The 27,586-nt window shown below is 40.1% G+C and overlaps 1 protein-coding gene across 2 annotated transcripts in view; it reads left to right on the top strand.

Annotated features, from left to right (window-relative positions):
- The window catches only part of FRMD3 (FERM domain containing 3), a 345,545-nt gene that overhangs the window by 168,554 nt on the left and 149,405 nt on the right, over positions 1 to 27,586 (top strand). For both annotated transcript variants that reach the window (XM_040244433.1, XM_040244429.1), the window contains exon 3: positions 27,323 to 27,365. In XM_040244433.1, coding sequence (XP_040100367.1) covers positions 27,323 to 27,365 — 43 coding nt within the window. The remainder of the gene's footprint in view (positions 1 to 27,322; positions 27,366 to 27,586) is intronic.

Raw genomic sequence — 27,586 nt, 5'->3', positions numbered from 1 at the left:
GAAGACCTACAAGACCTTCTAGAACTAACACCCCCAAAAGATGTCCTTTTCATTATAGGGGGCTGGAATGCAAAAGTAGGAAGTCAATAAACACCTGGAGTAACAGGCAAATTTGGCCTTGGAATACAGAATGAAGCAGGGCAAAGACTAATAAAGTTTTGCCAAGAGAACGCGCTGGTCATAGCAAACACCCTCTTCCAACAACACAAGAGAAGACTCTACACATGGACATCACCAGATGGTCAACACAAAAATCAGATTGATTATATTCTTTGCAGCCAAAGATGGAGGCGCTCCATATAGTCAGCAAAAACAAGACCGGGAGCTGACTGTGGCGCAGATCATGAACTCCTTATTGCCAAATTCAGACTTAAATTGAAGAAAGTAGGGAAAACCACTAGACCATTCAGGTATGACCTAAATCAAATCCCTTATGATTATACAGTGGAAGTGAGAAATAGATTTAAGGGACTAGATCTGATAGACAGAGTGCCTGATGAACTATGGATGGAGGTTCGTGACATTGTACAAGAGACAGGGATCAAGACTATCCCCATGGAAAAGAAATGCAAAAAAGCAAAATGGCTGTCTGGGGAGGCCTTACAAATAGCTGTGAAAAGAAGAGAGGTGAAAAGCAAAGGAGAAAAGGAAAGATATAAGGATCTGAATGCAGAGTTCCAAAGAATAGCCAGGAGAGATAAGAAAGCCTTCCTCAGTGATCAATGCAAAGCAATAGAGGAAAACAATAGAATGGGAAAGACTAGAGATCTCTTCAAGGAAATTAGAAATACCACGGGAACATTTCATGCAAAGATGGGCTCAATAAAGGACAGAAATGGTATGGACCTAACAGAAGCAGAAGATATTAAGAAGAGGTGGCAAGAATACCCAGAAGAACTGTACAAAAAAGATCTTCACGACCCAGATAATCATGATAATGTGATCACTCACCTAGAACCAGACATCCTGGAATGTGAAGTCAAGTGGGCCTTAGAAAGCATCTCTACGAATAAAGCTAGTGGAGGTGATGGAATTCCAGTTGAACTATTTCAAATCCTGGAAAATGATGCTGTGAAAGCACTGCACTCAATATGCCAGCAAATTTGGAAAACTCAGCAGTGGCCACAGGACTGGAAAAGGTCAGTTTTCATTTCAATCCCAAAGAAAGGCAATGCCAAAGAATGCTCAAACTACCACACAGTTGTACTCATCTCACATGCTAGTAAAGTAATGCTCAAAATTCTCCAAGCCAGGCTTCAGCAATACGTGAACTGTGAACTTCCAGATGTTCCAGCTGGTTTTAGAAAAGGCAGAGGAACCAGAGATCAAATTGCCAACATCCGCTGGATCATGGAAAAAGCAAGAGAGTTCCAGAAAAACATCTATTTCTGCTTTATTGACTATGCCAAAGCCTTTGACTGTGTGGATCACAATAAACTGTGGAAAATTCTGAAAGAGATGGGAATACCAGACCACCTGACCTGCCTCTTGAGAAATCTGTATGCAGGTCAGGAAGCAACAGTCAGAACTGGATATGGAACAACAGACTGTTTCCAAAGAGGAAAAGGAGTACGTCAAGGCTGTATATTGTCACCCTGCTTATCTAACTTATATGCAGAGTACATCTTGAGAAACGCTGGACTGGAAGAAGCACAAGCTGGAGTCAAGATTGCTGGGAGAAATATCAATAACGTCAGATATGCAGATGACACCACCCTTATGGCAGAAAGTGAAGAGGAACTAAAAAGCCTCTTGATGAAAGTGAAAGAGGACAGCAAAAAAGTTGGCTTAAAGCTCAACATTCAGAACACTCAGATCATGGCATCTGGTCCCATCACTTCATGGGAAATAGATGGGGAAACAGTGGAAACAGTGTCAGACTTTATTTTTGGGGGCTCCAAAATCACTGCAGATGGTGATTGCAGCCATGAAATTAAAAAACACTTACTCCTTGGAAGAAAAATTATGACAAACCTAGATACCATATTCAAAAGCAGAAACATTACTTTGCCAACAGAGGCCCATCTAGTCAAGGCTATGGTTTTTCCTGTGGTCATGTGTGGATGTGAGAGTTGGACTGTGAAGAAAGCTTAGCACTGAAGAATTGATGGTTTTGAACTGTGCTGTTGGAGAAGACTCTTGAGAGTCCCTTGGACTGCAAGGAGATCCAACCAGTCCATTGGAAGGACTGATGCTAAAGCTGAAACTCCAGTACTTTGGCCACCTGATGCGAAGAGTTGACTCATTGGAAAAGACTCTGATGCTGGGAGGGATTGGGGGCAGGAGGAGAAGGGAACGACAGAGGATGAGATGGCTGGATGGCATCCCTGACTTGATGGACATGAGTTTGAGTGAACTCTGGGAGTTGGTGATAGACAGGGAAGTGTGGCTTGCTGTGTTTCATGGAGTCACAAAGAGTTGGACACGACTGAGTGACTGAACTGAACTGAACTGATGGTAAAGTAACCTGGCTTTGCAGGAAAAGACTTGGGGTATTCAAGTTACAAAGAATACATCACTATCATAACAGCTTGAGAACCAGATTTGTTGTCAGTAATTTAATTGTGGTCCAAGGTATTAATGCTGACAGATTTTGAGAAATTGTCATATTCTTTCAGAATAAAGCAGAATATGATGTTTAACTAAAATGATTACTTGCCAATGACTCTATCTACATACACCTGATGTCTTCTCTTTGGAAGGAATGGGATACCTGATCGGAGGTTGCAATCTGAAAGTCACTTAGCCAACTGAGATATTATAATTTTAGTGACAAGGAGGAACAAATTCATGAACTGGTCATCTTGTTCAGGTCAAAATGCAGAAATAAGGAAGAACTTCTGAGAATATGCAGAGTAGGAAGACCCTGAGTTCACCTTCTTTTGTGGGCACATCATAATTGTAACTGTTAAAGGGCGGCTTCTATGAAAACAACCTAATGGAGAAAAGATCTTCCACAATTAAAGATACAAGGAAAGAACTGCAATGTGACAGGTAGAAGGGGTGGTTACACAGAATGGTCACACCCAGGGGAAGCAATCCAAAAACAGGAGGATGGTCACAATTGTAGAGATTTTCTTCAAGAAGTTTAAAGTGTATGGCGGGGATGGTTTGGTGTACGTATTGTAAAAGGAACCCCCACCCCTTTGAATTAGTTAACATATTCATCATCTCACATATTTACCTTTATTTGGGGGGAGTAGTGAGAACATTTAAGTTTTACTGTCAGTGAATTTCAATTATATAATACATTGCAACTATAGTCACCATGTTATACTTGAATTCTTGGACCTTATTCCTCTTATAACTGAAAGCTTATACCCTTTTACCAACTTCTCCCTTTGTTTATTGTTATATGTTTTCTGGTACATATTTCTAGTTATGAGTCTGTAAATATTCTTACCTTTATTCAAATGATATAGTATATCTTAATTGCAGTCATCTCACATGCTAGTAAAGTAATGCTCAAAATTCTCCAAGCATGAACCGTGAACTTCCAGATGCTCAAGCTGGTTTTAGAAAAGGCAGAGGAACCAGAGATCAAATTGCCAACATCTGCTAGATCATTGAAAAAGCAAGAGAGTTCCAGAAAAACATCTATTTCTGCTTTATTGACTATGCCAAAGCCTTTGACTGTGTGGATCACAACAAACTGTGGAAAATTCTTCAAGAGATGGGAATATGTATGAGAAATCTGTATTCAGTTCAGGAAGCAACAGTCAAAACTGGACATGGAACAAGAGACTGGCTCCAAATCAGGAAAGGAATATGTCAAGGCTGTATATTGTCACCCTGCTTATTTAACTTCTATGCAGAGTACATCATGAGAAATGCTGGGCTGGATGAAGCACAGGCTAGAATCAAGATTTCTGGGAGAAATATCAATAACCTCAGATACGCAGTTGACACCACCCTTAAGGCAGAAAGTGAAGAACTAAACAGCCTCTTGATGAAAGTGAAAGAGGAGAGTGAAAATTTGGCTTAAAGCTCAACATTCAGAAAACTAAGACCATGGCATCTGGTCCCGTCACTTCATGGCAAATTAGATGGAGAAACAGTGGAAACAGTGACAGAGTTTATTTTTGTGGCTCCAAAATCACTGCAGATGGTGACTGAAGCCATGAAATTAAAAGATGCTTGCTCCTTGGAAGAAAAGCTATGACCAACCTAGACAGCATATTAAAAAGCAGAGACATTGCTTTGCCAACAAAGGTCTATCTATTCAAGGCTATGGTTTTTCCAGTAGTCATGTATGGATGTGAGAGTTGGACTATAAAGAAAACTGAGTGCCAAAGAATTGATGCTTTTGAACTGTGGTGTTGGAGAAGACTCTTGAGAGTCCCTTGGACTGCAAGGAGATCCAACCAGTCCATCCTAAAGGAAATCAGTCCTGAATACTCATTGGAAGGACTGATGTTGAAGCTGAAACTCCAATACTTTGTCCACCTGATGCAAAGAGCTGACTCATTTGAAAAGACCCTAATGATGGGAAAGATTGAAGGTGGGAGGAGAAGGGGACCACATAGGATGAGATGGTTGTATGGCATCACTGACTCAATGGATGTGAGTTTGAGTAAACTCAGGGAGTTGGTGATAGACAGGGAGGCCTGGAGTGCTGCAGTCCATGGGGTTGCAGAGAGTCAGACACAACTGAGCAACTGAACTGAACTGAAACCTCATTCAGTAAATTTCTTATTTCAGAGTTTTTCAGCTTTAGAAGTTTCATTTGGTTCCTTTTGTATCTTTCATCTCTCTCCTCTTTATGTTGAAGCATTCTTTAGGTACATTAGCTATTTTTATTTCTACCATAGCTGTTTTGAAATAACTGTCTTCTAATTACATTGTCTATAGAATTTATGGCTGTTTCTACTGACTGAATTTTCTTCTGGTTTGGGTCAGATTTTCCTGCATCTTTGCAAATCTGGTGATTTTATATTGGATGTTAGATATTGTGAGTATTACACTGTTGAGTGTCTAGATTTTGTTGTCTTTAAAGAGTATGCAACTTTGTTTTGGTAGATATTTTACCTTATAGTCTTATTCAAAAATTTTTTTTCAAATAAAACTTGTGTTTAGACTTAAAACAAAATGAAGACCCTGAGCCCCATACCAGCTTTTCCAGCCTGGGTTTCCCAGCACCAGGAAGATGGTCCCCTTAGAACATTTTGTTTTGAAGATAAGCAGGGCTTGCATATGGGAGAGCCAGAGAGATGTATGAAACAGATCCTGCTCTTAAATGGTACATTTTATATGAGTATAAAATATGATATACTCCAAATCCCAGTACAGGGGCAGTAATTTGAAAGGATCCTGGATTAGATCCAGTTGCTGATCTTAGAGAGCCTGCTGGAGAGGCAGAGGCAATTGGGACTCCTGCTAGGTACATAGACACTGGTAGCAGCCATTTTGGGAAGCTCATTCTATCACAAGGACAATATATATATTCTATCACAATATTAATATATTGCCAAGCACTATTTTGGAGCCCTTCTCTAACCTATTAGCACTGGGGGCTTACCTGTCCACCAGTGGGCTGGCACCAACCGGGGGACCCTCTAGGCCCTGCAGCTAGTGCCTCAGAACCCGGCCTCTCCCACCACCCCAGACCCTGCAGCCAGATTTCTTGATACCCAGGCCTGCCCACCTACAGGCTCACACCAGCTGCAGGACCCTTTAGGACTCTGCATAGTCAGCTGTGCTGAAACCTGGCCCTTCCTACCTGTGGACCGGCAGCCAATAAAGCAGAGCTTGACAGCCAACTGTGCTGGGTACTAGCCTTTCCTATGAGCATGCCCACAATAGTCAACTCTGCAATGATAAAAGGTGGGAGAAAGACCTAAATTGACTTTTCTCCAAAGAAGACATACAAATGGCTAACAAACACATGTAAGGATGCTCAACATCACTCATTATTAGAGAACTGTAAATCAAAACTATAACAAGATTCCACCTCACACCAGTCAGAATGGCCATCATCAAAAAGTCTACAAACAATAAATGCTGGAGAGGGTGTGGAGAAAAGGGAACCCCCCTGCATTGCTGGTGGGAATGTAAATTGATGCATCCACTATGGAAGACAGTATGGAGATTCCTTTAAAAACTAGCAATAAAACCACCACATGACTCAGCAATCCCACTCCTAGGCATATACCCCAAGGAAACCAAAACTGAAAGACACATGTACCCCAGTGTTCATTGCAGCACTATTTACAATAACTAGAACATGGAAGCAACCTAGATGTCTGTTGACAGATGAGTGGATAAAGAAGCTGTGGTATATATATATATATATATATACACAATGGAATATTACTCAGCCAAAGAAAAGAATGCATTTGAATCAGTTTTAATGAGATGGACAGACCTAGAGCCCATTGTACAGAGCGAAGTACATCAGAAAAAGATAAATGTCATATACTAACACATGCATATGGAATCTGGAAAGATCGTACTGATGAATTTAGTTGCAGCACAGCAATGGAGAAACAGACATAAAAAACAGACTTATGGACAGAGGGGGAGGGGAAGAGGGAGATGTATGAAAAGAGTAACATGGAAACTTACACCATATGTAAAATAGATAGCCAATGGAAACTTGCTGTATGACTCAGGGATCTCAAACAGGGTCTCTGTAACAATCTAGAAGGATTGGATGGGGAGGGAGATGGGAGGGAGGTTTAAGAGAGAGGGGACATATGTATACCTATGGCTGATTCTTTTTGATGTTTTACAGAAAACAACAGGATTCTGTAAAGCAATTATCCTTCAATTTAAAAAAATTAATTTTTAAAAAGTAATTAAATGTAAATGGACTAGATGCTCCAATCAAAGGACACAATGTGGCTGAATGGATTAAAAAATAAGACCAATATATATCCTGTCTACAAGAGTTTCATTTCATATCTAAACACACTCACACAGACTGCCACTGAGGTGATGGAAACAAGTATTCATGCAAATGAAATGAAAAAAAAAAAAAGCTGGAGTAGCAAGACTTTTATCAGACAAAATCAGTTTTAAAACTATAAGAAGAGACAAAGAGATATTATATAATGATCAAGTGATCAATCCAAGAAGAAGACAGAAGAATTGTAAATATATAGGACTTCCCAGGTGGCACTGGTGGTAAAGAATCTACCTGCCAGTGCAGGAGACACAAGAGACATTGGTTTGATCCCTGGGTTGGGAAGATCCCTGGAATAGGAAATAGCAACCTGCTCCAGTATTCTTGCCTGGAAAATTCCACAGATGGAGTAGTCTAGCGACAACTGAGTGACTGAGTCCACACACACACACACACGCTCCAATAGAGGAGCACCTAAATACATAAATATTAACATATATATATAGAGAGAAACTGACAGTAACACAATAATAGAAGAGGACTTTAAACACCCCAGTTACTCAATGGACAGATCAGCCAGCCAGAAAATCAATAAAGAAACACTGGCCTTAAATGATACTCAAGACCAGAGGACTATATATAAGTATATGTATGTATACACACACACACACACACATATACATATATGGCAACTGCATATACATTTTTTCGAGTGTACATGGAACATTCTCCAGGATAGATCACATGCTATGCCACCAAACAAGTCTCAGTAAGTTTAAGAAGCTTGAAATCATATCAAGCACCATTTCTGACCACAGTACTGTAAGACTAGAAATCAACTGCAGGAAAAAACTGGAAAAAAAAAAAAACATGAATGTGTAGAGGCGAAACAATATGCCACTAAACAACCAATGGGTCGGTGAAAAAAAAATCAAAGAGGAAATTTAAAAATGGAAAAAGAATGATCCAAAATCTATGGGACACAGTGAAAACAGTTTCAAGAGGGAATTGTATAGTGATATAAGCCTGCCTCACAAAACAGGAAAAATCTCAAACAATCTAAAATATCTAAGTGAAAGTGAAGTTGCTCAGTTGTGTCTGACTCTTTGCAACCTCATGGACTGTAGCCTACCAGGTTCCAGCATCCATGGGATTTTCCAGGCAAGAATACTGGAGTGGGTTGCCATTTCCTTCTCCAGGAGATCTTCCCGACCCAGGGATTGAAACTGGGTCTCCCGCATTGTAGGCAGACACATTACCATCTAAGCCACCAGGGAAGTCTAAGAAACTAGCAACAGAGCAAGCAAAACTCAAAGTTAAAAGAAGGAAAGAACTAATAAACATCAGAGCAGAAGTAAATGAAATGAAGACTAGAAAAGCAATCAAAACAATTAATGAAACTAAGAGCTGGTTCTTTGTAAAGATGATAAACCAGACTCATCAAGAAAAAAAAAAAGAGCCTAAATAAGTAAAAAAAAAAAAAAAGAGCTTATTAAATAAGTAAAATCAGAAATGAAAGAAGAGAAATTACAGTGGACACCATAGAAATACAAGGGATCATAAGAGCTGGCTGTGAGGAGCTACGCCATGTCCAAAGTCAGGGGCAGCCTCTGAGAGGAGCTACCCCATGTCCAAGGTAAGGAGCAGCAGCTGCACTTTGCTGGAGTAGCTGTGACGAGATACAACACATCCAAGGTAAGAGAAACCCAAGTAAGATGGTAGGTGCTGAGAGAGGGCAGCAGAGGGCAGGCAGACTGAAACCACAATCACAGACAACTAGCCAATCTGATCACATTGACCACAGCCTTCTCTAACTCAATGAAACTAAGCCATGCCGTGTGGGGCCACCCAAGAAGGATGAGTCATGGTGGAGAGGTCTGACAGAATGTGGTCCACTGGAGAAGGGAATGACAAACCACTTCAGTATTCAGAACCCCATGAACAGTATGAAAAGGCAAAAAGATAGGATACTGAAAGGTGAACTCCCCAGGTTGGTAGATGCCCAATATGCTACTGGAGATCAGTGGAGAAATAACTCCAGAAAGAATGAAGGGATGGAGTTAAAGCAAAAACAATACCCAGCTGTGGATGTGACTGGTGATAGAAACAAGGTCCGATGCTGTAAAGAGCAATATTGCATAGGAACCTGGAATGTTAGGTCCATGAATCAAGGAGAATTGGAAGTGGTCAAACAGGAGATGGCTAGAGTAAATGTAGACATTCTAGGAATCAGCGAAATAAGATGGACTGAAATGGGTGAATTTAACTCAGGTGATCATTACATTTACTAGTGTGAGCAGGAATCCCTTAGAAGAAATGGAGTAGCCATCATAGTCAACAAGAGTCCAAAATGCAGTACTTGGATGCAATCTCAAAAACGACAGAATGATCTCTGTTCGTTTCCAAGGCAAACCATTCAATATCACAGTAATCCAAGTCTATGCCCCAACCAGTAATGCCGAAGAAGCTGAAGTTGAACAGTTCTATGAAGACCTACAAGACTTTCTAGAACTAACACCCCCAAAAGATGTCCTTTTCATTATAGGGGACTGGAATGCAAAAGTAGGAAGTCAAGAAACACCCGGAGTAACTGGCAAGTTTGGACTTGGAATGTGGAATGAAGCAGGGAAAAGGCTAATAGAGTTTTGCCAAGAACACACTGGTCATAGCAGACACCCTCTTCCAACAACACAAGAGAAGACTCTACACGTGGACATCACCAGATGGTCAACACCAAAATCAGATTGATTATATTCCTTGCAGCCAAGGATGGAGGAGCGCTATACAGTCAGCAAAAACAAGACCGGGAGCTGACTGTGGCTCAGATCTTTAAATCCTTATTGCCAAATTCAGACTTAAATTGAAGAAAGTGGGGAAAACCACTAGACCATTCAGGTATGACCTAAATCAAATCACTTATGACTATACAGTAGAAGTGAGAAATAGATTTAAGGGACTAGATCTGATAGAGTGCCTGATGAACTATGGATGGAGGTTCATGACATTGTACAGGAGACAGGAATCAAGACCATCCCCAAGAAAAAGAAATGCAAAAAAGAAGAATGACTGTCTGAGAAGGACTTACAAATAGCTGTGAAAAGAAGAGAAGCAAAAAGCAAAGGAGAAAAGGAAAGATATACCCATTTGAATGCAGAGTTCCAAAGAATAGCAAAGAGAAATAAGAAAGCCTTCCTCAGCAATCAATGCAAAGAATCAAGGGAAACAATAGAATGGGAAAGACTAGAGATCTCTTCAAGGAAATTAGAGATACCAAGGGAACATTTCATGCAAAGATGGGCTCAATAAAGGACAGAAATGGTATGAACCTGAAGATATTAAGAAGAGGTGGCAAGAATACACAGAAGAGCTGTACAGAAAAGATCTTCATGACCTAGATAATCATGATGGTGTGATAACTCACAGTCACCTACAGCCAGACATCTTGGAATGTGAAGTCAAGTGGACCTTAGGAAGCATCACTACGAACAAAGCTAGTGGAGATGATGGAATTCCAGTAGAGCTATTTCAAATCCTGAAAGATGATGCTGCGAAAGTGCTGCACTCAATATGCCAGCAAATTTGGAAAACTGAGCAGTGGCCACAGGACTGGAAAAGGTCAGTTTTCATTCCAATCCCAAAGAAAGGCAATGCCAAAGAATGCTCAAGCTATCACACAGTTGCACTCATCTCACATGCTAGTAAAGTAATGCTCAGAATTCTCCAAGCCAGGCTTCAGCAATACGTGAACTGTGAATTTCCAGATGTTCAAGCTGGTTTTAGAAAAGACAGAGGAACCAGAGATCAAATTGCCAACATCCGCTGGATCATCAAAAAAAACAAGAGAGTTCCAGAAAAACATCTATTTCTCTTTATTGAATATGCCAAAGCCTTTGACTGTGTGGATCACAATAAACTGTGGAAAATTCTGAAAGAGATGGGAACACCAGACCACCTAACCTGCCTCTTGAGAAATCTGTATGCAGGTCAGGAAGCAACAGTTACAACTGGACATGGAACAGCAGACTTGTTCCAAATAGGAAAAGGAGTACGTCAAGGCTGTATATTGTCACCTTGCTTATTTAACTTCTATGCAGAGTACATCATGAGAAACGCTGGGCTGGATGAAGCACAAGTTGGAATCAAGACTGCTGGAAGAAATACCAATAACCTCAGATATGCAGATGATACCACCCTTATGGCAGAAAGTGAAGAGGAACTAAAAAGCCTCTTGATGAAAGTGAAAGAGGAGAGTGAAAAGGTTGGCTTAAAGCTCAACATTCAGAAAACTAAGATCATGGCATCCGGTCCCATCACTTCATGGCAAATAGATGCAGAAACGTCAGACTTAATTTTGGGGGCTCCAAAATCACTGCAGATGGTGACTGGAGCCATGAAATTAAAAGACACTCCTTGGAAGGAAAGTTATGACCAACCTAGACAGCATATTAAAAAGCAGAGACATTACTTTGTCAACAAACATCCGTCTAGTCAAGGCTATGGTTTTTCCAGGGGTCATGTATGGATGTGAACTTTGGACTATAAAGAAAGCTGAGCGCTGAAGAACTGATGCTTTTGAACTGTGGCGTTGGAGAAGACTCTTGAGAGTCCCTTGGACTGCAAGGAGATCCAACCAGTCCATCCTAAAGGGGATCAGTCCTGGTGTTCATTGGAAGGACCAATGTTGAAACTGAAACTCCAATACTTTGGCCACCCGATGGGAAGAGCTGACTCATTGGCAAACACCCTGAAGCTGGGAAAGATTGAGGGCAGGAGGAGACAGGGACAACAGAGGATGAGATGGTTGGATGGCATCACCAACTCAATGGACGTGGGTTTGGGTAGACTCCTGCAGTTGGTGATGGACAGGGAGGCCTGGTGTGCTGCATTTCATGGGGTTGGAAAGAGTTGGACACAACTGAGTGACTGAACGAAACTGAAGAGCGATTATATGCCAACAAAATGTACAACCTGAATAATGCATAAATTCTTAGAAATGTGCCATTTTCCAACACTGAATCAGTACGAAATAGAAAATATGAACAGACCAATTATCAATAATGAAAATGAATCAGTAATTAAGAAAAACCTCCCTACAAATAAAAGTCCAGGACCAGATGGCTTCTCAGGAGAATTCTACAAAGCATTTAATACTTATTCTTCTCAAACTATTTCAAGAAATTGAGGAGGAAGGAATGGTTCTGAACTTATTCTGTGAGGCCAGCATCACCCTGATACCAAAACCAGATAAAGTCACCAGAAAAAAGAAAATTACAGGCCAGTATCACTGATGAACACAGATGCAAAAATCCTCAACAAAATACTAGCAACCAAACTCAACAATACATTAAAAGGATCATGTACCACAATTAAGTGGGATTTATGCCAGGGATGCAAGGATTTTTCAATCTCTGTAAATCATTGTGATACACCACATTAATAAATTGAATAATAAAAATTATATGATCATCCTAATAGATGCAGAAAAAGCTTTGATAAAAGTTCAATTCTATTTATGATAAAAACTCTTAACAAAATGGGTATATTGAAAACATACTTTACATAATAAAAGCCATGTATGACAAGCCCATAGCTAACATTGTACTCAGCAGTGAAAAGCTGAACACTTTTTCTTTAAGGGTAGGAACAACACATGGATACTCAGTCTCAACACTTTTATTCAAGTCCTAAGCACACCAGTTAGACAAGAAAAAGAAAGAAAAGAAAAATGGTAAGAAAGAAGAAAAATGTCACTGAATGCAGATGACATGATACTATATAGAGAGAATCCCAAAGTCACCACCAAAAAACTATTAGAACTAATAAATGAATTCTTTAAAATTGGAGGATACAAAATTAACATACAGAAATCTGGTGTGTTATTTTATATTAACAATAAACTATCAGAAAGAGAAATTAAGAAAACAACCCCATTTATAATTGCATTGAAAAGTATTAAATACAGAGAAAAAATTAAAAGCTAAAATTCCTACACTCAGAAAACTATAAGACATCAATAAAAGAAATTGATGACAACACAAACAAATGGCAAGTTATAGTGTTATCATGGATTAGAAGAACTGACATTGTTAAAATGACCATTCTTCCCAAGGTAATCTACAGATTCAGCACAATCCCTATCAAAAAACCAATTACATTTTATACAGAATTAGAACAAATAATTTTAAAATTTGTATAGAATCAAAAGACCCTGAATAGCTAAAATAATCGCAAGAAAGAACAAAGCTGGAGATATCATGCTCTCATTTCAAATTATATAAAGCTATAATAATCAAAACAGTATGGTACTGACATGAAAACAGACACATAGATCAATGGAACAGATTGGAGATCCCAGAAATAAACCCACATTTATATGGTAAAGTAATCTATAACAAATGAGGCAACCATATACAATGGGTAAAATATAGACTCTTCAATAAATAGTGATGGGAAAATTAGACAGCTACATGCAAAGGAATCAAACTGTCCTACTTTTTCACACCATACACAAAAATAAATTCAAAATGGATTAAAGACTTAAATGTAAGACCTGGAACTATAAAACTCCTAGAAGAAAACAGGCAGTATGCTCTTTGGCATCAGTCTTAGCAATATTTTTTGGATCTATCTCCTCAGTCAAGGGAAACAAAAGCAAAAATAAACAAATGGGATTGTATTAAATTAAAAAATTTTTGCACAGTGAGGTAAACTGTCAGTGAAATGCAGCCTACTGAATTGCAGCATATGTTTGCAAAGATATCCAATAAGGAGATAATATCCAAGATATACAAAGAACTCATACAGCTCAACATCAGAAAAACAAACCAGATTAAAAAGTGAGCAGAGGACCTGAATAGACATTTTTCCAAGGAATACATCAGATGGCCAACAGGCACATGCAGAGCTACTCAAAATCATTAATTATCAGAGAAATGCAAACTGAAACCACAGTGAGACATCACCTCACATCTGTCGAAATGACTGTAATCAAAAAGATAACAAACACAAAGTGTTGATGGGGATATGGAAAAAAGGAATCTCATGTACTGTTGGTGGAGATGTATATCGGTACAGCCACTATGGAAAACACTAGAGATTCCTCAGAAAGTTAAAAGTGAGATTGCCATATGATTCAGCAATTTCACTTGTGGATATTTACTTAAAGAAAACAAAAACACTAATTTGAAAACATATATATATACTCCAGTATTCACTGAAGCACTATTTACAGAAGCTAAGATATGAAAGCAACCTAAGTGTCCACCAACAGATGAATGGATAAAGATGTGATTTTATATATATATATATATATATATATATATATATATATATATATATATCAGTTCAGTTCAGTCACTCAGTCATGTCCAACTCTTTACGACCCCATGAATCGCAGCATGCCAGGCCTCCCTGTCCATCACCAACTCCCAGAGTTCACTCAGATTTATGTCCATTGAGTCAGTGATGCCATCCAGCCATCTCATCCTCTGTTGTCCCCTTCTCCTCCTGCCCCCAATCCCCCTCAGCATCCAAGTCTTTTCCAATGAGTCAACTCTTCACATGAGGTGGCCAAAGTACTGGGGTTTCAGCTTTAGCATCATTCCTTCCAAAGAAATCCCAGGGTTGATCTCCTTCAGAATGGACTGGTTGGATCTCCTTGCAGTCCAAGGACTCTCAAGAGTCTTGTCCAACATCACAGTTCAAAAGCATCAAGTCTTCAGTGCTCAGCCTTCTTCACAGTCCAACTCTCACGTCCATACATGACCACTGGAAAAACCATAGCCTTGACTAGACGGACCTTAGTCAGCACAGTAATGTCTCTGCTTTTGAATATGCTATCTAGGTTTGTCATAACTTTTATTCCAAGGAGTAAGCGTCTTTGAATTTCATGGCTGCAGTCACCATCTGCAGTGATTTTGGAGCCCCCAAAAATAAAGTCTGACACTGTTTCCACTGTTTCCCCATCCATTTCCCATGAAGTGATGGGACCAGATGCCATGATCTTAGTTTTCTGAATGTTGAGCTTTAAGCCAACTTTTTCACTCTCCTCTTTCACTTTCATCAAGAGGCTCTTTAGTTCCTCTTCACTTTCTGCCATAAGGGTGGTGTCATCTGCATATCTGAGGTTATTGAGATTTCTCCCGGCAATCTTGATTCCAGCTTGTGTTTCTTCCAGTCCAGTGTTTCTCATGATGTACTCTGCATAGAAGTTAAATAAGCAGGGTGACAATATACAGCCTTGACGTACTCCTTTTCCTATTTGGAACCAGTCTGTTGTTCCATGTCCAGTTCTAACCGTTGCTTCCTGACCTGCATACAGATTTCTCAAGAGGCAGGTCAGGTGGTCTGGTATTCCCATCTCTCTCAGAATTTTCCACAGTTTATTGTGATCCACACAGTCAAAGGCTTTGGCATAGTCAATAAAGCAGAAATAGATGTTTTTCTGGAACTCTCTTATATATATAAATATATGTAATTATAATTATATATAATATATAATTTTATATATAATATTGTATATAATTATACATATAACTTAAAAATGAAATCTTGTCCTTTGCAATAATATGGATGGATCTAAAAGGTATTAAGATAAATGAAATTAGTCAGAGGAAGACAAATAGAACTTGATCTCACTTATCGTAGAATCTAAAAAACAAAACCAAAACAGACCCATAGATACAGAGAATGAACTAGTGTTTGCTAGAGAGGAGAGGGTGGGAGGATGAGTGAAATAAATGAGGGAGATTAAGAGGTATAAACTTCTGGTTAAAAAATAAACTATGGGAATATAATGTACAGTATAGGGAATATAGTTAATATTGTCATAAGTTTGTATGGTGACAGATGGTAACCAGACCTACCATGGTAATATTTTTGTAGTGTATAAAATTATTGAATCACTATGTTGTACACTTGAAATGTTTTAAAAAGGCAGACAAAAAAATAAGTAGGGCTGGGAAATACCATTTTATCTCTGTTTGAGTTAGAAAAAATGGGAAGATATCCAATGTAGGACAGTTTTTCTCCTTTGTAGTGGGAACCTCCTGGGTTTGGTTCAGATGAAGACAGAAATTAATTTGGGGAATAAGATTTAAGTGCCATCATTACAAAGAAAATCACTCACTAGAGACTTCCAGTGGCAAGAAATTCAGAACTGAATGTACACAAGCAGGTTTGGAAGTAATATTAAAGGCAGTTTTTAAGTTCAGCTGAGAAGAGACTGGAATGTAAGTGTGAGCATAGTGTATAACTTAGATTAAAAACAGTATAGATTAGGAAATGAGAATTTGAAGCAGACATATTTCTTCTTCATTTATGCTCCAGCAGATAGATATCTTTCGAAGTTCAATTGTAATTATATATTATATGGATGGAGGTAATAATGAGAGTGTCTTAGGCATCTTGGACTGCTGCCGGAAAACACCATAGACCAGTTGCTTAAGCAGGACATTTATTTCTCATAGTTTTAAGAGGCTGGATAGTCCAAGATCATGGTACTGATGGGTTTGTTTCCTGGTGAGAACTGTCTTTCTGGTTTGCAGACAGCTGCCTTCTCCTATATCCTCACATGGTGGAGTGGAGTAGGGCTCGAGAGAGTTCTGGTCTTTCTCTGTTGTCTTATAAGGACACTAATCCAATCATGTGGGGTGTACTCTCATGACTTCTTTTGAACCTTATTACTTCCCAAAGGCCTTACCTCCAGAATCATCACATTGCGGTTAGGGTTCCAGCATGTGAGTATAATGGGTGGGGGCACATTCAGGTCCATAACAAGGAGGAAGAGTTCTAGTGATCTATTGCTATGTAACAACTCTCTTCAAAACTTGCTGGTTTAAAACAACACAGTTTTATTAAATTTCAGGATTTTGTGGGTTAGGAATTTGATTAGGGTTCAACTGGATAATTCTGCTCTGCATGGGGTTGTCTGGGCTCACTCAGCCGGTGACTGGTATGGTCTGAGTGTGTCTAAGACATCTTCGTTCATGTGCCTGGTGCTTCAGTGGGGGTGAATAGAAGGTGGGGCGTGGGGACCCCCTTCCTCTGCATGTGTTTTCAGGGCCTTTCCACATGCATGGCTTTTCTAGCAGAGGGTTTGGACTTCTTACATAGGTTCCAAGTACACATGGAACCATTTACCAAACAACTGTACAAAAACATTGGATTGATAAGTTTTGGACATGTTGAGTTGGGATGACTATGAGCTCTTGAGGCAGAGAGGTTTGCAGTATAGTTGAAAATATAGATCTGAATCTTAGGCCCTAAAATGAAATGGATCTAAAATTTTAAAAAATTTAGGTCACAGATGGAGATTTTGGGAGTCAATGAGCTCCTCATTATTTTAAAGCCCTGAAGAATAGATTGCAGTGTTAAGGGAGAGAGTATAAGTTGAGAGGAGAATCTGAAAGCTGAATAAATGTCCATATTTTAAACGATGGTCCAGAAGGAGAAACCTGCAATGAAGACTGACCAGGAACATACAGAGAAGAAAGAATAGGAGGAGGGGAGAGAGAGAGAGAGACATTTTGGAAGCATGGGTAGTTACAGAATTCATAAAAAGGAATGAACTGCAATTATTGCTCAAATGCTAAGAGATTTAGCCCCAGGAAGAGTGGGTCAAATCCTGTCCCTGCCATCTGCTGTTTGTATGACTTTGACCTTAGCCTGTGCCTCAGTTTCTTTACCTGTTTAATGAGGATACTAAAAGCAACTGTGCCATAGGGTTGTTGTTTAAATGCATTATTCCATGTTATCAACATATATAACTTATCTTTTTACTATTTCATGCTTTAAAGAGTTTGAAAAGATCCATGAGTCTGGCAACTAGGAGAACTTTTAACTTTAGAAAAGTTTGGTGATAGTATTGTTAAATTTATATGACATGACAGCAAATGTTCCAGTATGTAACTGGGTACTGATAATGGCAAAATCCATTGTAATAAGCATGAAAGAAGCCCATAATTTCCTTAATGATTGCATTTTGGTATTTTAATGTACTTTAAAATGCACATCAATAAACTTTTTTTTTTTTTTTTTACAAACTCTATTGTATTTTCAGACCATTAGTTTTTTCTTGTACACTATGGATTTCTTGGATGTAGAGCAGAGGTTGGCACGCAAGGGTCAGGATGACACTCATCTGTTTTTGTAAATAAAGTTTTGTTGGAGCACAGCTACTTCTATTCATTTCTCTATTGTCCGTGGCTGCTTTTATGTTCCAATGGCAGAGTTGGAGTCCTAACAGAGACCATATGGATCACAAAGCTTAAAATAATTACAATCTGGTTCTTTATGTAAAAAAAGGTGCTTTTGCTCTCCTGTTTCCTACAGTGTTTCTTCTCTTGGCAGTTACTTCTGTTTTGCTCATCCCTAGGAACCTAGAAAGCAAAAGCAGTTATGGCTGAAGGAGTGAAAAAACACTATTCCAAAGCCATGGAGGCTTTCTTACATAGATTGACTTACAAAAGGACAATAACTTCTGAGAATACCTGATCTACAGATATTTTTGTTGCTGTAGATTTTATTGAAGCTGGAGTGGAAGTCATTGTTACCAGGAGTGAAATGACTAAGGCCTAGGCTAACTTTCTTATCCAGGACACTGTTAAGGCTGCCTTCATTTTGATGGCATTCTTTTCTTCCCCAGGGAAGGGCTTAGAAATGGCATAAATTGGCTAGCTAATGCACGGGCTGAATTACTCTGGGGCTTTGTCCAGGTGGGACCTGAGAATCAGGCCATCTTTTCAGACCAGATTTGGGATTTGGTTACTATTGAGGAGAAAAACAGTCTGCTGTTTGGGAAGGTCTATTCATTATTGTTTAAAGCCCCATTGTTTATTTAACACATTTCTCTAGTCTACAGATTACGTTTGTGTAGAGAACCAAGGGTTTTGAGAAAGATAAGACAGAGGTGTGTAATTTACTCTATAATCATAAGGGGTCTGTTTCAACAGAAGCCCAGCCTTGAAGATAGCTAACTTTTATATTGTTTACTTTTGGTAGCTTTTAAAAAAAATCTACCAATTTGAAAATCAGTCTACTCAGTCATAAATCACCAACTAATTTCTGCCGTCTTTTTCTCCATATTTGCCAGAATTAGAAAGTATGAAAGAAATGTACCATTTCTATGATGAGAAAAATTATCTCTTAGAGCTAAATGCAGCAGCAAAATTAAAAAGAAAGAAATATTTGTTGGCAACATTCTCATCTGCTTCAATTCATAGTATATGAAACGCTGGACTGGAAGAAACACAAGCTGGAATCAAGATTGCTGGGAGAAATATCAATCACCTCAGATACGCAGATGACACCATCCTTATGGCAGAAAGTGAAGAGGAACTAAAAAGCCTCTTGATAAAAGTGAAAGAGGAGAGTGAAAGAGTTGGCTTAAAGCTCAATATTCAGAAAACGAAGATCATGGCATCTGGTCCCATCACTTCATGGGAAATAGATGGGGAAACAGTAGAAACAGTGTCAGACTTCATTTCTTTGGGCTCCAAAATCACTGCAGATGGTGATTGCAGCCATGAAATTCAAAGACGCTTACTCTTTGGAAGAAAAGTTATGACCAACCTAGATAGTATATTCAAAAGCAGAGACATTACTGTGCCGACGAAGGTCCGTCTAGTCAAGGCTATGGTTTTTCCAGTGGTCATGTATGGATGTGAGAGTTGGACTGTGAAGAAGGCTGAGTGCTGAAGAATTGATGCATTTGAACTGTGGTGTTGGAGAAGACTCTTGAGGGTCCCTTGGACTGCAAGGAGATCCAACCAGTCCATTCTGAAGGAGATCAACCCTGGGATTTCTTTGGAAGGAATGATGCTAAAGCTGAAGCTCTAGTACTTTGGCCACCTCATGCGAAGAGTTAACTCATTAGAAAAGACTCTGATGCTGGGAGGGATTGGGGGCAGGAGGAGAAGGGGACGACCCAGGATGAGATGGCTGGATAGCATCACGGACTCGATGGACGTGAGTCTGAGTGAACTCCGGGAGATGGTGATGGACAGGGAGGCCTGGCATGCTGCGATTCATGGGGTCACGAAGAGTCGGACACGACTGAGGGACTGAACTGAACTGAACTGAAATGTGAGAGCTAAAGAAATCTTAGAGGTTCTGAAATCTGCTACCCCCAACCCAGAAGATAAGAACTGGCTTGAAATGTGGTCAGATTTTCAATGCTGAAACCAGTGCTAAATTGGGACCCTTCACAGTAACTTGCAGGCTACTAGGGCTCAAGCCTAAGGCAAAAGGAATAAAAGAATTTGAGAATTCTTCTTGAATAGAAGAATTTCAAATACCATGGAGGGCAGTTTTGGGTGGAAAGTTAGGGAGGCTGTCTTAGGTTCAGTTCCTAGAAAGCAAATCCTGAGATAAAAATTCCAGTTTTATTAGGAAATGTTCCCAGAAGGAGACTTGTAGTGGAGTAGGGGATTGGACATTAAGAGAAGGCGGGTGTGCCAGGGTATGATATTAGGCAGTCAGAAAGAGAGTAACTTGGGCTCAGTTCCACAGAGGAGTTCAGGAAGAGTGTAGGTCACACCTTTGAGTTGTCCTGGCCAAGGGAAGAGGGAGTATTTAACCTCCCACATCTGTCCCTTAGTTGTTGTTGTTGTTCAGATACTCAGTTGTGTCTAACTCTTTGTGACCCCATGAACAGCAGCATGCCAGGCTTCCCCATCCTTCACCATCTCCTGGAGTTTTCTCAGACTCATGTCCATTGAGTCAGTGATGCCATCCAACCATCTCATCCTCTGCTGCCCACTTCTCCTCCTGGCTTCAATCTTTCCCAGCATCAGGGTCTTTTCCAATGAGTCAGCTCTTTGCATCAGGTGGCCAAAGCACTGAAGCTTCAGCATTAGTCCTTCCAATGAATATTCAGGGTTTATTTCCTTTAGGATGGACTGGTTTGATCTTCTTGCAGTCCAAGGGACACTCAAGAGTCTTCTCCAGAACCACAGTTCAAAAGCATCCATTATTAGTTATGAGCTGACTTGCTGTGGGATGGTGGAGGTGTGGGTGTGTGGGATATTCATTCTTCACCCTGCAATGGATTCCAGTAACCTGAGGGCAGCCTTCTTAACAAAAAAAAAAAAGTTAACTTGTATAACTAAAGGGAAAGGGAACCTGGGCTGAGCCTTCAGACACTCTTCCTGCAGACATCTTCCTAATACCTTCAGATCATGCTAAGGATGCCTCCTCTGTTTCATCTTTCTGTTGAAGCTCAGTAAGTAGAATCAATGATTGGGTATTACATTCCTTAGTCTTTGAAATTTTTATTCTAAATAAGATTCGAGGAAATGAAGCTTTCAGCCACAAATTCAGATATTTGGTTGGCAGGTTTTCGTTGCTTCCTCTCTCTAGGAATATCAGTTTTCAGCAAGGAAACAGACTTCAAAAGATCACATATATTCCAAATAGCAATTGAAGGGAAAAGCAATGTGATAAATGTTCTAAGCCTTACATCTAATTACCAAGCACACCACAACATGGTTGTTATTTTCTCATGGGCGTGTAATCCATCTGTACATGCAATCTCAGCAGGAGGTGTTGGTATAGTACAGACTATTTCATTGTCCAACTCCTACCTCTAAAAGGAAGAATGAAAAAATGAAAGTGAATTATCTGTTCATGTAGCACAGAAGGCAGGTGGAGTGGGGAGGGAGAGAAGAGAGTGACAAATATGGTCTCACAGAGAGGGCCCATGTCACCAACTTAAGAATCTCTCTCAGTGAACGGGAGGAAGATCAGAGGGAACAGCTGGTGTTTATTCAGCCTTCACTATGATTCAAGCTCTGTTCTGAGAGCTTCTAAGTGAGTTAACCCACTTAAACCTCATATGATGCTATAACTGAGGAAACAGAGGAACCTGATGGAGGTCACACCACTCACTAGTAAGTGGCAGAGCTGGCATCTGAATCCAGGCCTTCTGGCTCCTGAGTCAACCCTGGGTGCCTGGCTAGATTTGGCATTGGCCTATTATGTATGGATTCTTCCTCTTGAGTCTAAACTACATGAAATCCACTTTTATTCTTTGGATGATGTTATTTGGATGTTCAGTCTTGTCTGACTCTTTGCGACCCTATGGACTGTAGCTCTCCAGGTTCCTTTGTGCATGGGATTCTCCAGGAGAGAATACTGGGGAGGGTTGCCATTTCCTTCTCCAGGGGATCTTCCCAACCCAGGAATCGAACCCATATCTCCAGCAAGTCTCCTGCATTGCAGGCGAATTCTTTACTGTGAGCCATTTGCTGGATAGAGTTTAGCTATTTCTTTTCAACTGATTTTTAAACAGTCATGTACTGTACAAATGCATGTGAAAATTTAAGTTAAAGCATCACAGATAAAATGGAAGTTGTGGTTTCATGGTTTTCTTTGACTAGCAACCCTAAATTCCTGTTTTCTCCCTGTAACCCACCTCACTGGGTCAGTTTAGTATCACTTCAGATGTTTAAAAATACATTTAGATGCTTGTTAAGTCTTCTTTGAAAAATATATGGTACTGTTTTGTACTTTTTATTTAAAAAAGAAAACACATTTAATCGTATGGTACCATAGTTCAGCTGCTGCTGCTGCTAAGTCGCTTCAGTCGTGTCCGACTCTGTGTGACCCCATAGACGGCAGCCCACCAGGCTCCTCTGTCCATGGGATTTTCCAGGAAAGAATACTGGAGTGGGGTGCCATTGCCTTCTCCAACCATAGTTCAGAGGGTCTCAAATTGTCTTGGTTTATGGCTCTTTCAGTATCTTAGTAATTATTTCATGGTGCTCTAGGTCAAAAGAATATTTAACAGTTCCATCTAGTGAGAATTAGATCCAAACAACTTAATAAGTATTTATGTCCTAACATAGCCATTATAGCCTTAGTAGCCATTCAAAACATACACGTGAAAATAGTATCCAGTTCATTCTTAACCATAATTACCTACTAACCGTATGTGCCTGTTGGACACTTCATGGCTCTCAAACCCTGGGATCAGATCAGACACTGCCACACTCGTTGCCTGTTCCACACCAAATTCCTAATTTGCACAGGACTTCTTCTTCTTCTTTTTTTTTTAAATCACAGCAACCATGGGAAACCCAAATTTGGAAAAACTATGACATTAAAAGGAATTTAGTGTGTGCTAATATTGGGACTGTGGACCTCCTTGAGCTCAGGGTTTGCACGGAGTCCAGCAGATGTCTACTGTGGCTGTGCTTCCCTGTGCACAATTTGGGAACTAACTGTGGTCATGGTTATAAATTTTGCAGCTCACTTTTTTCATCCAACACTTTGCCTTGGGGATTCAACCATGTTGTACATAAAGATCTACTTCCTAGAAAAGACTGCCACAGAATCTCCCAGATTTTATTTACCCATTTTCCTGATTATGGCCATTAATGTTATTTCTAATATTTAGTAATTTTATATAATATTGCAGTGAAAATCCTTGTTTCATTCCTCTTCATTCACATGGCCAAATTAGGGTAAAGGAATTGCTAGGCCATAGGCCAGTCAGGTTTTTAAATTTTAGTGAAAGCGTTAGTCACTCAGTTGTATCTGACTCTGTGATCCCATGGACTGTAGACCGGCAGGATCCTCTATCCATGGACTTCTCCAGGCAAGAATACTAGAGTGGGGAGCCATTCTCTTCTCCAGGGGATCTTCCCGATCCAGGGATCAAACCCAGGTCTCCAGATCTAGGGATGGAACCCAGGCAGATTCTTTACCGTGAGTCATCATGGAAGCCTTTGAAATTCAGTGCATACCAATAAATTGAGTGTGACCCTCTTTGAAGAAATGATTCCCTAAAATTCTTTAAAGCATGATTACTTCCAGCTTATTTTTCTTATAACTCTATATCCTATGACTATCCCATTGGGGAAGAATAGTTGTTTTGGAAATGTACGTAGTAGTTAAATTTTAGACAAAGGTAATTGAGAAACAAGGGCAGGATATGAGTAGGCTGAGAGGAAGAGGAAGATAAGAGCTGATCAGCAACTGCTGGACATATTATGTAGGACAATGAGAAGGCCAGATCATTTATAGTAAATAATTTATGTAGAGCACAGATGGTAAATACCTCGCAGGCATGCCTTAAATGTTCCTTCCCCTTCCATGGGAGACATAGCCAATCCATCATGAATGGCAGACATAACCAATCCATCATGACCTTCATTCTCCCCAAACCTTCACCCAATCTTGAGTTCTCCTTACAACCCTGGGAGATTACCATCAACTTTTGTGAGCACACAAAATGAAATTTGCCTGTCATGCCTGGGGGCAGCGAGAAGGTGGGAAGATAGGTTGAAATTAGGCAGAGAAGGGCTGTGGAGTTTAAAGAATGCCAGGCAAGGAGCATTTGGATAACTTATTTACATTTCAGACTCTGTTGACAAAATAACTGGCTATCCTCCTCTGTGAAACAATAGCAGTAGGTATTGATCTCAGGCTGCTATTATTTGTTTTCGTGCCTTAGTTCTAAATTATGTTATGTATTTATTTCTAGAAAAGTAATTAAATCACCAAAGGCCCCTTTTATTATTCTTTTCCTGTGTCCCATATATTGAAAAATGTGGTCTCCCAATTAAACTGTACTTATTAAATAACAATGACGATATCAGCAAACAAGCATTCACTGAATATTTTTCACATGACAAGCACTGTTTAAGCAACTTACATTTATTAATTTTTAAAATCTTCACAACAACCTTACAAGGTAGGTACAATTACTGTTCTCATTTTATAGTTGTAAAATAGAGACAGAAAGTAAACATTTTGTAGCTAGTAAGTGGTGTAATCAATACCTTTCTCATTGTTCAATTTTAACTGTGTAAAGTCCAAGCATAATTTCTGATTAAAAGGAGATAACCAAAAGTACAGTGGTGGTTTCCAAGGTCTGGGAGAAAGGGGGAAATGAAAGTTAATGTTTAATAGGTATAGAGTTTAAATTTTACAAGATGAAAAGAGTTCTAGAGATGGATGGTGGTGATGGTAGTGCACCATTATAAATGTGTTTAATACGCCAAACTGTACACTTAAAAATGGTTTAGTTGGTGAATTTTATGTTATGTATGTGTGCGTGCATGCTGACTTGATTCAGTCATGACTGACTCTTTGTGACCCTATGGACTGTAGCCCACCAGGCTCCTTTGTTGGGATTCTCCAGGAAGAATACTGGAGTGGGTTACCACACCCTCCTCCAGGGGGATCTTCCTGATCCGGGGATTGAACCCACATCTCTTATGTCTCCCATACTGGAAGGCATATTCTTTACCACTAGTACCATCTGGGAAGGCCCATGTTAGGCCCAGTTCAGTTCAGTCACTCAGTCATGTCCGACTCTTTTGACCCCATGGACTGCAGCACGCCAGGCTTCCCTGCCCATCACCAACTCCCAGAGTTTACTCAAACTCATGTCCATCAAGTCAGTGATGCCATCCAACCATCTCATCCTCTGTCATTCCCTTCTCCTCCTGCCTTCAGTCTTTCCCAGCATCAGGGTCTTTTCCAGTGAGTCGGTTCTTCACATCAGGTGGCCAAAGTATTGGAGTTTCAGCTTCAGCATCAGGCCTTCCAATGGATATTCAGGACTGATTTCCTTTAGGATGGACTGGTTGGATCTCCTTGCAGTACAGGAGACTCTAAAGAGTCTTCTGCAACACCACAGTTCAAAAGCATCAATTCTTTGGTGCTCAACTTTCTTTATAGTCCGGCTCTCACATCCATACATGACTACTGGAAAAACCATAGCTTTGACTAGATGGACCTTTGTTGGCAAAGCAGTGTCTCTGCTTTTTAATATGCTGTCTAGGCTGGTCATAGCTTTTCTTTCAAGGAGCAAGCGTCTTTTAATTTCATAGCTGTAGTCACCATCTGCAGTGATTTTGGAGCCCAAGAAAATAAAGTCTCTCACTGTTTCCATTGTTTCCCCATCTATTTGCCATGAAGTGATGGGACCAGATGTTATGTATATTTAACCACAAAAAAAAAAAAAAGGGAAAAAGGAGTTAACCAGGGTTTCCAACATAAATTGGTGGAATTCTGGCCAGAAACAAAGAAATTTGCTATATTAGTTTGATTGTGCAACAGGTCAGAGATAAATGCATGGTCTTCTGGCAGACTCTTCATTTAGAAGAATTAGATTTAAATAGCCAGGAGACCCCATTTTTCTTTAAAGATTGCAAAGATCTGAGACCCTAGACTGGAATCTGCTGACTGGACACTCAATTCTCTAGTTCCTAGGAAGGTAGGGGGTGTTCAGCGAGGAGAATCATACATTTTAGAGTGAACTGGCCAGTGGGGAAGCCACAAGCCCAAGGTTAAGGGCCTCTGCACTAGAATTGCACTGAAAGCTGGCGTCACCATTTCTTCACTTTGCCATTTCTTTGGCAAGTTCTTTAACATCCCAGGCTCCAGATTTCTTGTCTGTAAATGGGGTAGTAGTGATGGCTCATAGAAACTCTGGCACTTAGTGAGCCCTCAACAATACTAGCTCCTAATTCAACTTCATGGCTATGTATTTACATCAAACAATAGGGATAATACAAAATCCTGAGGCTTACTGGATCCTGCAAATGAGATAAACTGAGGTGTAAGTGCTTGACTGACGGTAAGTTTCCTCCTCTTCTTTTGTCTCCAGTATCTAGCAGAGAGAGGGTGCCCCATAAGTGAGGACTCCCCAACATCTTGATGGATACTCAGTGGCACCCCTTACCATCTATCTAGCTAAACTTCTGGTGTATAAAGTGATGCTTCCTGATATTCCTTAAGCAGCTTCAAGGGCATCATGTTTTGTAACATCAGAGGCTGCCCTGGGGTTGGCATGTCAAAGTGACCTTCACTCATGGTGTGGAGAGAGCTGGTTGCTGGGTCCAGCATTGTGTCTGCTTCAAATATTTATTGGTTACATGATTCTGAGCTATTCAGGATTTGGGGCTTCTTTGTTTTGTGTTGCAGCTGATTTTTCTTCTTGACGACCTTAGGCCTCTGAAATAAGATGTTTAAAATAATTTGTTCCTCCCTCCTGTGACGGAAGAACTGCCTCTGTGTGTGACAGGGCTAATGGTGGCTTGCCCCACTGTTAACTTGAAAGGATGGTGCTGGACTGTGACTCTCAGAGGTCACAGATGTCCAAGTCTTTAACCATCTGTGGCTTGCGCAGAGCGATGGAGCTCAAAGAATCACCTAGGAGCCCACTCGAGCCCCTGGAACATCCCATTCAAGTGCATATTTTCTCTCTTGTCCTTCTCTCCTAGCAACTGTATGACTCAAACACTACTCAGAAAGTATTAAGTCTCTGTAATTTATACACTTGCCTGTGATATTATTACTGCCCAAATGCTCATGTTGATCTTCAGAGGGTGGAGCCCCAAGGAATATTTATGGGGAACCGAAGCTGTACTTTGGAAAAAGAATATCTTTATTAAGTTCCTTTTATTAAGTATGCATCACATGGTCCAGCCATTTGACCCACAATCTCTGCTTTTTTTTTCTCCCCAGCACTGGCTTGAACCTAACAAGTCCATCTCCAAGCAAATGAAAGGTAAGTGTCAATCTGTGGGTTCGCTTTTGGTATGAAATGTCCAATGATAGATTCTGTTTCTTTACAAAGTTTCTCCTGTCAGGAAAGAAATGGATGGAGTTAAAGATCTGGGGGTGGGGAAGCTTCTCCCTCCCTATGAGCGCTGTGTAACTTCTCCTCGCTTATTTGCTGGCCTTGGTGCTCCCCATAGTGACTATTCCTAGAGGCCTGTGTCTCTCCCC

The sequence above is a fragment of the Oryx dammah genome, unplaced genomic scaffold, assembly GCF_014754425.2.
Source record: "Oryx dammah isolate SB20612 unplaced genomic scaffold, SCBI_Odam_1.1 HiC_scaffold_1, whole genome shotgun sequence".
Lineage (NCBI taxonomy): Eukaryota > Metazoa > Chordata > Mammalia > Artiodactyla > Bovidae > Oryx > Oryx dammah.
This window is presented reverse-complemented; position numbering and strand designations above follow the sequence as displayed.